The sequence below is a fragment of the Lucilia sericata genome, unplaced genomic scaffold (assembly GCF_015586225.1).
Source record: "Lucilia sericata isolate MDLA Ls3-8-SP2 unplaced genomic scaffold, ASM1558622v1 Contig001569F_arrow, whole genome shotgun sequence".
Lineage (NCBI taxonomy): Eukaryota > Metazoa > Arthropoda > Insecta > Diptera > Calliphoridae > Lucilia > Lucilia sericata.
Window position 1 is genome coordinate 75,001 of NW_023995491.1, and position 15,000 is coordinate 90,000.

General features: G+C 31.1%; 2 protein-coding genes and 1 long non-coding RNA gene across 6 annotated transcripts in view; 1 reads left to right on the forward strand and 2 right to left on the reverse strand.

The window, feature by feature from the left end:
• LOC119611973 (2-oxoglutarate dehydrogenase-like, mitochondrial) overlaps window positions 1-290 on the reverse strand; it is a 39,944-nt gene extending 39,654 nt beyond the window's left edge. The window contains 2 exon segments of the mRNA XM_037967682.1: window positions 1-56; window positions 117-290. The exon segment at window positions 1-56 is cut by the window's left edge and continues 106 nt beyond it. Of these exon segments, the coding sequence (XP_037823610.1) occupies window positions 1-56; window positions 117-176 (116 nt within the window). The 5' untranslated portion in view covers window positions 177-290.
• LOC119611974 overlaps window positions 1-15,000 on the forward strand; it is a 38,072-nt gene that overhangs the window by 10,470 nt on the left and 12,602 nt on the right. The window lies entirely within an intron of this gene.
• The window catches only part of LOC119611972 (2-oxoglutarate dehydrogenase, mitochondrial-like), a 33,755-nt gene continuing 22,876 nt past the window's right edge, over window positions 4,122-15,000 (reverse strand). For 2 of the 4 annotated variants that reach the window (XM_037967678.1, XM_037967679.1), the window contains exons 8-12: window positions 13,925-15,000; window positions 12,975-13,869; window positions 12,757-12,911; window positions 8,973-9,260; window positions 4,122-4,947 (exon numbers count right to left, since the gene is read on the reverse strand). The exon at window positions 13,925-15,000 is cut by the window's right edge and continues 28 nt beyond it. In XM_037967678.1, the coding sequence (XP_037823606.1) occupies window positions 4,848-4,947; window positions 8,973-9,260; window positions 12,757-12,911; window positions 12,975-13,869; window positions 13,925-15,000 (2,514 nt within the window). In that variant the 3' untranslated portion in view covers window positions 4,122-4,847. The remainder of the gene's footprint in view (window positions 4,948-8,972; window positions 9,261-12,756; window positions 12,912-12,974; window positions 13,870-13,924) is intronic. The other 2 variants (XM_037967681.1, XM_037967680.1) reach the window with 1 other exon arrangement.

Below are 15,000 nucleotides of genomic sequence, written 5' to 3' on the forward strand. Positions count from 1 at the left end.
GTTGCCTTTTTAGCAGATCCTCTATGTTTAAAAGAAAATGTTGGAACACTTAAAGACTGTAAATTAAAACAGATATTATTAACTCGTGTATTGATAGATTTTCTTAAATTATGTACCAATTTTGTACGAAATAACCAATAACGATTGCATTTCCAAAAACAACAAGAATTTAACATTTTTTTTTATTTTTATACAAGTTTTTAAAATTTTTAGATTTAATTTTATAATTTCAAAATTTGATTAGATTTCAATATTTTTGACATTGAACTTTTAGGCGAGAATGGCGAAAAGTGACGTGTTATTAGTTTCAGTGTTGCTAAAACACATTTACTATTTGTTTGAGTTATTGTGAATTGAATTATACGTTAAAAAATATCGAACTGAATCTATCGAAAGTATTGCATATAACTTACCCTATTTTTACAATAAAGTCCAAACAAGTATTTTATTTTCAATATGTATGTCTTCTTTATTAATACCAATATTTTTTTATTAATATACTCGTAGTATTGTGCAATTATAATTAATATCATTATAATATTTATTTTCTTATTTGTTTTAAAAAAATATTTTTAAATAGGTGCAGATTACAGAAAAAATGTACCATCCAAAATAAAGGAATGGTTTTAAATAACACAATTATTTGTTTTCTTTGTTCTCATATAGAATTTGCTTTCTCTGAGCAACAATTATATTTTAAACAGGATTTTCTTTTAAGCTTAATATTATTATATGTATCTTTTTTTTATAAAATAGTAGAAAATGTTCACTTCAAGTCGATCTATCGATTTTTTCTCTTAAACATACATATTCTTTTAAATATTTTAACTTAATTTATTAAATTATTTTCAATAACTGATCCTTTTTAGTTGCACCAATAATAACAATTATCACTTAATAATTTTAAATATTATTTGATTTGTTTTTTGTTAAAGTTTAAAGTTCAAAAGTTTAAAATAGTTTTCAGTTTTTTGGTGTCTTTTCTAGCAACGCTGTATAATTTATCAAAGATGTATAAAATTTATAATTTTTATATTTTAATAAAACAATAATATTGTTTTTAGAAGAGTAATAATTATTAGTTTGATAGGTATAATAAAAAAGTGTGATTAGAAACAGATTTTAAATTAAGATTTGTATTTTATAATAATTTAAAGTATATGGAATTTTAATTTATTTACTCTAGTAAGAATTGGACTTTAATCTGTTCAACTAAGAAATTTGGTTAGCATTGTAACGCTTATGTTGTAAGCGATTCCAAAATAAACATTTCAAATAATTGTATACCTATGAAATAGTTCGATTTCTATGATTATGTTAGGTTTTAAGGAGGCTGTATATACATATATTACATTAGATCCGAAAATAAATCTATGCCTATATCAGACCTGTTGTACACTCCTTTTCATGGAAAATTTTAGTAGAAAACCCTTAGGAGTTTCCGTCCAATGTTTAGAAACTCAGATTCCTGGACGTTGTAGAATGTAGAATTTTTCAATCAGCGTATCTAAGGGATATAATATATAGCAAATAGTCACGGAAAGTGTTCCAGCGTTCTTCTTTGAAATCTTAACATACATACGTTTGAAATCGTCTGTCTAATTGGGTACTCTTGTGCCCTTAAACACGTATGTACATATGTGCACTTAGATAACTTAACATCATACCAACGTCGGATTTGTTTATACTGAGGAGGCTTCTTGTAGTACAACCCACCGTTTCATTATGGGTGTTTTTTATTCAGCTCTCGTCAGGTCTCGAAACATTGAATACATTCAGGAGTTTAACTTACTCAAGCTCGTTTCCCTTTATAGCGAGACAGAGCGAATTATTACCGATTATTCCAGAGTGTATATAATGTATAGCTTACCTACCACTGTAGTATTCTTACAGTTTTATACGATCTTAGATTTAACCAGCTGATATCGCCCTACTTGCCTGTAGTAAAACAAGCCCTTTTTTGGCGCTTTATTCAAAATATCGTGGTAAGATAGTGTTGCGAATAGGAAGACGCGTAAACAGACGCATTTTGTCTTACAGTTTAGAGGAATTTGTGTAATTATGGATTCTCTCAGAGTTTAACTCTAATGTTTCGTTTGAACACGAACATCTATGTGGGATCAATATCTCAAAATTCCCGACAAATTATGTGTCCAGTATACGATTAGACACGTCTGATGTTTGTGTATAAACAATTTTGGTCAATTCGCCAAAAAGTTAAGATCCGCTCGGCTGTGAGTGACGCTTAGAATTTTACATGTCTTTAGAACTGGGGAATGCCTTGCAACTTTTCTAAATCTTGAACGTTGTTTTGTAAAAGAAAGCAGTCCTCCCCCCGGGAGCATGTAACCTTGTTGAATGACCCCATCTTGGTGTTATTGCAATCCGGGGTAAAAGAGGTGGTACCAGTACCTCTAGTCTGCCGGGACTATAAACTGGTGGTGATCAAATGTATCCTCGGCCTTTTCCTGGAATGTTTTGATAGGGCGTCGAACCAGAGAACCACAAAATCTGGTACCTCGGGCAGAGTTTTGGAATTTGCCTTGTCCAGGTTGTTGGAGAGATCCCTTTGGTGTGCTCGTAGTGGCTGTGGTTTAAAACCAAATTTGCCCGTATACCTAGAGTGAGTGTGTCGGATGTTGGTCTCTATGAGTGTGTTGAATGAATGAGAAGTTTGATTTTTTGAATGGTGATGGATAAAAGTATCCTTCTTAGTCCAGGTATGTTCAAGGCTTACTCTGTTCATACCACAGTGTGTTCTCTGTAAGTGAGATGGATTCGTGTTTCGGTCTACCGAATACGTCTCTAGGTGCTGTTGCCGACTCAACAGAGACCATCCCATCTGTGTGGCTATAAACGGAAGTGATATTTTGCATATCGGAAGTTAGGGCAGCAATGGTCACAGATTAGATAGATCGATAGTACTTGAGAAAAGCGCTTGTACATGGACCGGCAGAACCAAGTATAAAAATTGCCACCGTCGTGTAAATGTCGATGGTGAGTAGTCTAGTCAGCTCACCTAGTGGTTGAAAAAGTACCGCCGTGAAATAAGGTCTACACGACAGGTGTTCATATAAAGCACTTCGACATCTTGTCCAAAGCATTCTTTGTTATACTTGTTCGAGTTATGTATTTTGAGCTCCATTGAATATGACGCCAAGAGGTAAATTCACTTCCTTCGTTTAGGTGTTGAAGAGTTTTGCTGACTACTTTGCTGGTGATAAATAGTTACAGGTTTTGTGTAGTGAACAACTAGTATATTTCTATTCACCCGATCGTGTAGTTTATCAACGTTGTGGCACGATACCATAATAGTTCAGTCTTCCCCATATCACATCTAATCCTTGTAAAGGTTTGAGGAGTTTAGAGAGGGTACACCATGTTTAACTCTATGAGATTTACTCTATGAACTTCAGCACGGTTTAGGGTCGGAAATCCTTCTTAGTCGATATGGAAGAGAGATCAGACTGTTGACCACAACTTACTATCACCAGAGCTCAAGTTGTTCTCATAGAGATTTGTAATAGTGTTTGGTTTACATTTTCATAAGGGAATTGAAAAGAAAATTGTCTTTCATGCTGTTTAGCAAAAAACTTGATTGCACATTAGTTTTGCAATCGTTTTTAACGTATGTGTTAATTAAAACTTAAAATTTGAATCCATTTGTTAATTTAAAATCATTTTAGAGGATTGTCTCATTTAGTTTTGCAATTCTTTTATTTCCTAATGGATTTTTCGTAAAATTTCAGAAATTACTTATCAAACATTTGCAGACATTTTTTAAACATATAAAACAAATAAAAACAATTAAATATTGATTTTTTTTTTTTTTTCAAAGAAGAGGCACAAGGATTTTTATTTGCAAATAAGGAAAGGGCAACAAAAAGAGAAATGATAATAATACTTTAACAAAACTAAACTAAAAAGAAAATAATATGTATATGAGTTTAAATAGTTCTTAATTGTATACAATTAGATAAAATTAAAATGATGAAAAAAAAATACAGTTTAATAAATCCCTGATAATTATTATTTTGACATGCGCTTTTTTTTATTACCATTCTAAAAACAATACAGTTTTTTTTTATTCAAATAAAAAAAATGTAAGTTTTGTAACGTTATTTGTTTTTTTGTTAAATTTTTTATTCTTTTTTTTTTTTTTTTTTGTTTTAAAAATTAAATAATATTTAAAATAAATAATAATTAAAATTAATATTTTATTTGCATTCGGTTTTCATAGACTTGGTTGTTATTTTTTAGTTATCCTCTCTGGTTTCTCGTACATTTTGTTTTCTTTGCTACATATGGTTGGCTTAATGTTTAAAACTTAAGAGGAGATTTATTATTTTTCTTTTTAAGGAAGTTTTAACTACATTTCTTAGTTTTACAATTATCTAAACTAAATTACATTTTTCGTTTTTGTTGTTTTTCTTTTTATAATATTTAAATAGTTAAAGATTGGTAATTTAAGGTATTTTTGTTTGGTTTCACTTTTTAAACGAAAAACAAACATTTCTTTTTCTTTAAATTTTGTCAAAGACAGAGACAATATGTATATGTGTATGTGTGTGTGTTTAAAGTATAGTAGATATATAATAATCATTTAAATAAAATTAAAATTAAGAAAAAAAATATCTTTTCAATATATTTATAGTTTTAAATGTTGTATATGTATGCGCGTATGTAAATTGTATGTATGATAGATAAATAGATCCATTTTAGTCGTTAAAAGTTTGTCTCTAGAAATTGTGTTGTGTTTAAAATTAAAAAAAAAAATCAATGATGATGATACAATGTTTCTATGATGATGAAATTTCTCCTTTTATCATCATTTATTAAAGAGTCATTTAGATACTGATGGCATCAGCCAACAAAGCATTCAATTCACGTATATGTTGAGCCTTGGAACCGGTAGCAGTCGAAGCACCACATGGACGTCCAGCATAGCTATTAAAGAATTAAAAAAGAATTTTATTAATTTAAAGAATATTTGAGTAAATATTGTTATGGTTAAAAACATGAACATAATTTATACACATTTAAATTTTTTTTTTTTTTTTTTTTTTTTGTTTAAAAAAGCATAATAATTAATTTATAATAAAAGCATTCAATTGAAATTAGTTACAGATTAAATAAAATAATTATATAAGTGTTAGTTTTATAATATTTAAATAAAAACTTTAAAGCAATAAATAGCAAGCAAACTATACTACTAAATGATATGAATGATGATTTAAATGTAAAAATTATAAGTTTTTGAATAAATGATCTATTGTCTCTATTATAGTAAAATACAACAATAAGTACCCAATAAACCAAACGATATTATAACGATATCGAAACGATATCACTTAGGTGATAAAAAATATCATAAGTGATAGTCGTTCTCGTATCGAGAACGATAGTATTTATGTACTAAATGGTACCTTTCCTTATGATATCGTTTTTCCATAAAATTATGATATCGTTTTCGCTATCATAATTTCCAAAAATAATGATAGTTAAATCGCCTTTTTCAGTTTTTTTTCTGTATGCTCTTTTATTCTTAAAATTTCATTTAAAACGCTATTTAACTTAATATTTCGCTATTATACATATAAAAAAGCCTGAAAAGGGAAGGATTGCATTCATTTGTACATATTTACATACATACATTAATACATATTTTAAAGTAATCATATTTTTCATCACATTATGCATTGTCTTGCAAATACCTGAAACTTTTCAAAATTGCATACATGTCAACTTACCACAAAACTGAAGTATCGAACGAAATTCGCGTATTTATTTGGATTATTTATCAATAATTTAGTTGATTTTATTTTAATATCCTTTTTAGTTTTCTTATGTTCGAAAATTTTTATTGAAATTATTTTTATGTTTGAAGTTTTTTTCAAATGTTTGTATTTTCTTAATTTTTTTATTGGAAACAAAATATAAAACGATATTATAATAATATCGTTTTAAATAATGAAATATGATATAATAATCGCCCTTTAAAAGCAATACCGTTTTCGCTATTATATCGTTCTTTGGTTTATTGGGTATAAGTATGTATTATTTAACTTAAATATACTTTCTTTAAAGAAAGTTTTTTTTTATACAAATAATATATAGGGATTCAATGAATATAGAAGACAGAAACGAAACTATTTCGTGTAACATTTAAGATTTCCATAGTTATTTCGAATAATTTTCTCTCAAGAAATTGCTGGATTTCAAATCGTTCGTTTTCCATTACATATCGCATTAGTTCAATCGGATTTTGATAACCAAACTAATTTTATGTAAAATATTGATTAGTCTTTGTCAAAATATTGAAATGTTTAGTGAAAATTTGAAGTTTTTAATGACATTTTTAAAGTTTTAAGTTAAAATTTGTAAAAATATTGAAATGTTTAGTGAAAATTTGAAGTTTTTGAATGAAATTTTTAAAGTTTTAAGTTAAAATTGATGCAAATTTGAAAGTTTTTATTTTTAGTAAAAATTTAATGTATTTCTAGTGAAAATTTGTAATTTAGGTGAAAAATATACTTTTTTAGCGGAAAGTAAAAATTTCATATAAAAAATAAAATTTTTCCGCTAAAAAACAAAATTTTCACCCAAATTCCAAATTTTCACTAGAAATAGTAATTTTTTTCTAAAATAAAAACATTTAAATTTTCACCAAAAATTTAAGTTTTAACTCAAAACCTGAATTGGTGTTTTTTTTTTTTTTTGAAAAATTTAACATTTAGTGAAAAATTTCACTAAAATTTAGTATGAAAATTAGGCTGAAAATTTTACTTTTTTGTGAAAATTGTGTTTTTATTCGAAAAAAATAGTATTTTAGGTAGAAATTTGAAATTTTAGTGAAAATTTAAGTTTTTGAAAAATTCTGCTAAATATTGGGAAATTTTGAATTGTTTTTATTGAAAATGTCTTTTATAGTAAAAAATAAATACACTTTTTAGAGCAATTTTTGGTTAAAATTTTTACTGAGAAACCTATAGGGCTAAAAATTGCATAAGGTTTACACCTACAACGAAAGACAGACGGTTGGGCATACATTGTTTAATTGACTCAGCAAGTTATTATTAAGGCTGATTTGTATACGTTGTGCGTTACACAAACATCAATATAAATCCAAAATACGCACCCCACTATAGTGGTTTACAACAAATATGTCATACGCACCTTACTATAGTGATTTACAACAAATATGTCATACAAGTAAGAGTGTTTTATTCGACTGGACCGAATTGTGTGTAACCATTTTCCAAACATTTAAAATAAAATTGTATTAGTTTCTTATTTGGTTCATAGTCTAAACATTATTAGAGATATTTGCTTTACAATTTCAGCTTTCAAAGGAAACCTTTTCGTTTAGATTCTATTGCTTGACTTTAGTGTGCGAAAACCTTTTTTTAAATTCTGCTTTTTAAAGGACCTAGGCCTCATTTGATTTTTTACACTTTGTTTCACAATGATCCATTTAATTAATCCCAAAACTACTCTTCTGCAAACATTACTGGAGTAAATATTCCGTTTAGTACACTTGGATAATGTAGGTATAGACCCTTTTCATTGTTTTTGAAAACAACAAGGTCCATAGCCTCCATTACAAAGGACCATGTTGTGGATCATAACTTTAGGAAATGTATAGATTATGTGTGCGTAGTAGTCTCAATTTTTGCAGGGATATTGTTGTACCCCTACTTTTTTACTACAGACTTTCATAATTTGTTCATAAACTAGTTAATAGACAAGTCCATAGACTACACAATCCATAGTCCATAGAAGACATAATAGACAAGTCTATAGAAAAGTCCTTAGTCTATCGACTAGTCGATAGAATAAATAATCTACTAATCAATAAACGTGTGCATATATTAGTCAATATTCTAGTCCATAGAGTAGTAAATGAACTTTTCTCTAGAATATTACGAATATTAATTTATAGACTAGTGAAAATATTACTTTACACTAGTCTATAAACATGAACTGAATATTGAATTACTGAATATAATTAATTATCCCTTTCCTTAGGAATTGAATGAGAAACTTTTTGTCACCCTAAAAATTTTCGACTACGGTAGGTTAGTGATAAGTGTTTTAGTCTAGTAGTCCAGAGGTTAGGTGGGATTCCCATCTGAGGCACTGAAAAGAAACGCACAGCAGGTCTGATTGAATCCGGCACATTCTCCTTTTAAACAAGGTAAAAATTTTGACAGGAAACCATTTTTAGTTAATAGCTAAATGTTTATAAAAATCCCTAAACTACTAAACTTTTTAAAGGTTTTTAATGAGCTTAATATGTAGACTAATCTAAAAAAATGAAACTTTTTAATGATCAAGCTGATACAACTCTAGATGAAGATGATAGCCAACAAAAAAATTTAAAACTTAAATAATTAAACTAAGTGCAGGACAAAACAAAAGTCATATAAACATTACATGCAATAGTGGGACATTAGATACACAAACGAATAAAAAAACAGACAAATGAATATAACAAAATACATGAAATGCAAAATTAAAAAAAAAACATTTAAATGAAAATTAAATTTTCATAAAAGTTAAGAAAAGCCAATTTGCAATAAAAAAACAGGAAAGAAACTGGAAAGAAGATTTGTTATAATATTAGTTAGAAAGAATAGTATAAAAAGAACATATAAGATGAAACAAAAATCTTGCTTTAATCGCTGGCAAGATTTAAAAAAAAACATTAGTAAATGTATATATATGCTATATAAATATATATATATATAATTATTAATATATAAATATATAAGTAATAATATACAATTGTACTAATAACTATTTAAACACTACAAAAGTAAATGCTTTGCATTTCTTATTTTTTGTTTGTTTATATACAATAATAATAAATTTTTTAATGTAGAGTACAACAGAACAGAAGAGATGTGGTAGTAGGTAGTATGTATTTATGTATGTATATAGAGTTATTTTAGTGGTAGAAGAACCCTCACCTAATTTTGCGTCCAGTTTTAGAAACACGCACACCAGGTGCCGCCGAATGACCAGCGGGTCTATTGAAATCTTTGCGTACATTTTTCAAATCAAAATGTTTCTTCTCGCAATATTCACCAGTCTGCTGTTGATTGCCAGAGGTGGCATCATTAGCAGCAGACTTGCTACCACCGGATGTAAACATACGACTTAACCAGGGTTTCGATTGATTAGCGGAATCGGACTCATTAGTATTGGTAGTAGTAGTGGTAGTAGTAGAAGTGGAAGAGGAAGTAGCATCATGGGGGCTGCAACAACAATATAACAATAATACATACACAAACAAAAAAACACAAAAAAAAATGTAGGAAAATTTTGGATTGCTTAAAGGCTGTTATATCACTTCACTGGGAACAAAGAAAGGTTTTGTTTACAATAAACTTTGTTGAGTTCGTTTGAAAACTTACAAAAAAAAAAAATTTAGGAAATTTTGAATAATAAGGCAACTTAAAACTAAAAATTAAGTTTTTTTTGTAATGATTATAAAGTTGAATTAAAATTATTGAGTGAAGAAAAAAATAAAGAAAAAAGAATCTTAAAACTAAAAAAAAAACTTAAGAGAGAAAAAAGCCATGCTCAATGTTTATGATTTAAAATCGTTTATGTAGGCGATATATGGTATGGTTATCGAAGATTTGAATTGTATAAAAACTACACACGTCAATTACGTGCTTAGAAATCTTAAGAATAATTATTAAGTTTGTAAATCATGCATGAGCTAGTAAATTAAGTAAAATTTTAAAATTAGGATTATAAATTACAATAGAAGAATAGCTGATAAAATCTAATCTTTTCGTGGTATTTTATGTAAGAATTAAGGTTGCACGTTTTCAGAATATTTATTGCAAGAAATTGCAAGTGTGGCAAATCATTCATATGATTCAAAAACCAGTTTTACAATTTCTATAGTTCTGTTAAGGATTTGTATTAGACTTAATACAATTGCAATACAAATTTAAAGTAATGTTATTAGACAGAAAAAAAATTATTAACCAAGAGATCAGAGAACAATTTTCTAAAGATACCTTACTAGACTAGAACTGAACTAGGACTGAACTATAACTGAACTGGAACTGAAGTGGAACTGGACTAGAACTGAACTAAAAATGAACTAGAACTGAACTAGAACTAAACTAGAACTGAACTTGAACTGAACTAGAACTGAACTAGAACTGAACTAGAACTGAACTAGAACTGAGCTAGAACTGAACTAGAACTGAACTAGAACTGAACTAGAACTGAACTAGAACTGAACTAGAATTGAACTAGAACTGAACTAGAACTGAACTAGAACTGAACTAGAACTAAACTAGAACTGAACTAGAACTGAACTAGAACTGAACTAGAACTGAACTAGAACTGAACTAGAACTGACTAGAACTGACTAGAACTGAACTAGAACAGAACAGAACTAGAACTGAACTAGAACTGAACTAGAACTGAACTAGAACTGAACTAGAACTGAACTAGAACTGAACTAGAACTGAACTAGAACTGAACTAGAACTGAACTAGAACTGAACTAGAACTGAACTAGAACTGAACTAGAACTGAAGTAGAACTGACGAGAACTGAACTAAGAACTGAACTAGAACTGAACTAGAACTGAACTAGAATGAACTAGACTGAACTAGAACTGAACTAGAACTGAACTAGAACTGAACTAGAATGAACTAGAACTGAACTAGAACTGAACTAGAACTGAACTAGAACTGAACTAGAACTGAACTAGAACTGAACTAGAACTGAACTAGAACTGACTAGAACTGAACTAGAACTGAACTAGAACTGAACTAGAACTGAACTAGAACTAGAACTGAAACTAGAACTGAACTAGAACTGAACTAGAACTGAACTAGAACTGAAACTAGAACTGAAATAGAACTGAACTAGAACTGAACTAGAACTGAACTAGAACTGAACTAGAACTGAACTAGAACTGAACTAGAACTGAACTAGAACTGAACTAGAACTGAACTAGAACTGAACTAGAACTGAACTAGAACTGAACTAGAACTGAACTAGAACTGAACTAGAACTGAACTAGAACTGAACTAGAACTGAACTAGAACTGAACTAACTGAACTGAACTAGAACTGAACTAGAACTGAACTAGAACTGAACTAGAACTGAACTAGAACTGAACTAGAACTGAACTAGAACTGAACTAGAACTGAACTAGAACTGAACTAGAACTGAACTAGAACTGAACTAGAACTGAACTAGAACTGAACTAGAACTGAACTAGAACTGAACTAGAACTGAACTAGAACTGAACTAGAACTGAACTAGAACTCAACTGGAACTGAACTAGAACTGAACTAGAACTCAACTGGAACTGAACTAGAACTGAACTTGAACTGAACTAGAACTGAACTATAACTGAACTAGAACTGAACTAGAATTGAACTACTGAACTAGAACTGAACTAGAACTGAACTAGAACTGAACTAGAACTGAACTAGAACTGAACTAGAACTGAACTAGAACTGAACTAGAACTGAACTAGAACTGAACTAGAACTGAACTAGAACTGAACTAGAACTGAACTAGAACTGATCTAGAACTGAACTAGAACTAAACTAGAACTGAACTAGAACTGAACTAGAACTGAACTAGAACTGAGCTAGAACTGAACTAGAACTGAACTAGAACTGAACTAGAACTGAACTAGAACTGAACTAGAACTGAACTAGAACTGAACTAGAACTGAACTAGAACTGAACTAGAACTGAACTAAAACTGAACTAGAACTGAATTAGAACTGAACTAGTTCAGACACTTCTAGAAACATTCAGTCTTCAGAAAATTGATTTCAACAGACAGACATAGCATAAATCAACAATGCTATCTATATATAAGAATAATTATAATTTGTAGGGTCTGTAAATTATATTGTGGAAATTACAAAAAGAATGATAGACTTATATAACCTTTCTACCAAGTTGAAGGGCATAAAAATAAGGGTGACTGACTACGCGCTGTTATATCTGGACTTCTTTCAAACATTGGGCTCAGATGACTGATGTGATGGAGAAATTCAGATTTAGGGCAGATCAGTCCTTTAAAAAATTAAACTCTGTTCACTGGTGTAAATTTTTTTCAAATTTTATCGTTATTATAATATTACGTGGTCGAGAGATGCTAATGGAAAATAGTGAAAAACCTCGGACAAAGTCGTATAAAGAGAAAATCAATTGATTTTATATATCAAGTAGAATATATCTTTTATAACAGTTTACAAACAAAAGAAAGTTTCGACAGAGAGACAGCTGCTGGCCTTTTAAAAAAAACAGCATAATACAAAGTCATAACAAGCAACATAAAGATAAAAATATTTTCATAAATAAATACTTCAAAGTGGAGGAGGGTGTGCTTAACTACAATAGAGACAACTCTGGTGTGTGCAGAAAATAAAATCATTCATTCAAAAAAGGTGAAATAAAATAAGGTGAAAAAGTGGTATTTAGAAAAGTTATTGCAAATAAAAGGTAAAAAATAAGAACATCTAAGAAACTAAAAAATTATATATAGTTAAAGGAAAAAAATCAAAAAAGAATTAGAAAACTAAAACAAATAAATTTGGCAAAATAATAAAAAGTTTGCAACAAAAAAAGTTGAAAGAAAATTAAAACGAAAGCATTAAAAAACAAATGTTTTAAAAATAAAGCCAAAAACAAAATTATGTTGAAACTAAAAGAAAAACATAAAGAAAGAAAAGAAAAGAAGAAACAAAATGACTTACCTAATATCTCTATCGTGGTTAAGGGCGGTCAAGAAACGTGGTTGCACATAAGACCAGCAGCCTTGATTTTTGTGTTCTTCTTGAGCCCAAACCAAATCAGCATCCTTGTACAAGTTAGCTTGTTCTTTGACTAGATCGAAGGGGAAGGGTGAAATCTAAAACAAATAAATAACATCAATTAAACCTTTTTATATACTAGAGTTTATTAAATAACTCACTTGTTCTACACGAACAATAGCGATTTCCTTTTCCAAGCCCTTGTCCTTGCGTTGTTTGGTCAAATCATAGTATACACGACCGCTGCAGAAAATAACCTTCTTAACACCGCTGGGGTTCTCAGCAGCAACACCCTTTTCAGGGATGATACGTTGGAATTCACTGCCTTCAGCCATATCACTGAAAGGTGACTTGGCTTCTGGGTGACGCAATAGAGATTTGGGTGTAAGGAGGACCAAAGGTTTGCGGAAAGGCAAAGCAATTTGACGACGCAAAATGTGGAACAAGTTAGCGGGGGTAGTGCAGTTGGCTACAATCCAGTTAATATCGTGCAATTGTCTGATAGCGAATTCCTCAGATTCTGGAGGGAAATAGTCGGGATCGTCAGAAGACATTTGCAAGAAACGTTCAACGCGAGCAGATGAATGTTCAGGACCCATGCCTTCCATACCGTGAGGCAACAACATAACCAAACCGGATTGACGTACCCATTTAGCTTGACCGCTGGAAAGGAATTGATCGACAATACATTGAGCTGTATTGAAGAAATCACCGAATTGAGCTTCCCACAAGACCAAGGCATTGGGATTGGTCATGGAGTAACCGTGTTCGAAACCAAGTACAGCGTATTCAGACAAAGAACTGTTTGAAACGGAGTAAGGAGCTTGATCGGGGTACAAGTGTTGGAGAGCATTGTAGGTAGCCTTGTCAACCAACTGATGGTGCAAAACATGATGACGATGAGAGAAGGTACCACGTTCAACATCTTGACCAGACAGACGGACATGAACACCTTCCTTGAGGAGAGAGCCAAAGGCCATGGCTTCACCAAGAGCCCAATCGGCAACACCTTCATCAACCATAGCCTTACGGGCATTCAAAACACGAGTAAGACCCCTTTGGAAAGAAACAATATTTTATAAATATTTAAATAAATTAACACAAAACCTACTTGTGAATTACGAATTCAGCAGCATTTGGTGGTGGTGAAGAGAATTTGTTGCCAATGTGTACCAAGGTTTCGATCTTGACACCAGTGGGTGATACCTTCAAGGGATCCTTGCCTTCAAAGAAACCAGACCAGGGGGAATCGATCCAGTCCTTGTACTTAATGTGTGTTTCCTTCTTAGCCAATTCGAAGGCTTCTTCGCAAATCTTTTCGTATTTATCGGCCACCGATTTAACTTCTTCAGCGGTGCAAGTGCCTTCGGCAATAAGCTTATCGGCATAGAGATCCAAGCAGATTTTGTGTTTTCTGATCTTTTGGTACATAAGAGGTTGGGTGAACATGGGTTCATCAATTTCGTTGTGGCCATTACGACGATAGCCGACCAAATCAATAACGACATCCTTGTGGAAGGTGTTACGCCATTCGGCGGCAACTCTGCACACATGCATAACAGCCTCGGGATCATCGGCGTTGACGTGGAAAATGGGAGCATTCACAACACGAGCAACATCGGTACAATATGGGGAGGAGCGTGAGAAACGAGGATCGGTAGTGAAACCAATTTGGTTATTAGCAACAACATGAATAGTACCATGAGTAGTGTAGTCGGGCAAATCAGACAAGTGCATAGTTTCATAGACAACACCTTGACCACAGAAAGCAGCATCACCGTGAATCAAAATAGACATAACCTTATTGCCTTCTTGATCACCACGGTAGAACTGTTCAGCACGAGTCTTACCCTGTACAACAGGGTCGACGGCTTCCAAGTGAGAGGGATTAGCAACAACAGCCAAACGAATATTCTTGTTTGTGACACGGTTCAAACGTTCAATGTATGTACCCAAATGGTATTTTACATCACCGGAACCATCATCAGCAGCTTCCAAACCAGCAAACTGTGTAAAGATTTGATGCAAAGGTTTGCGGCATACATTGGCCAATGTATTCAAACGACCACGATGGGGCATACCCATAATCACAGATTCAACACCCAACTCGGTAGAGGCGTCGATAAGTTCCTTCAAAGCGGGAATCATAATTTCACAACCCTCCAAACCGAAACGTTTCTCCGAAGA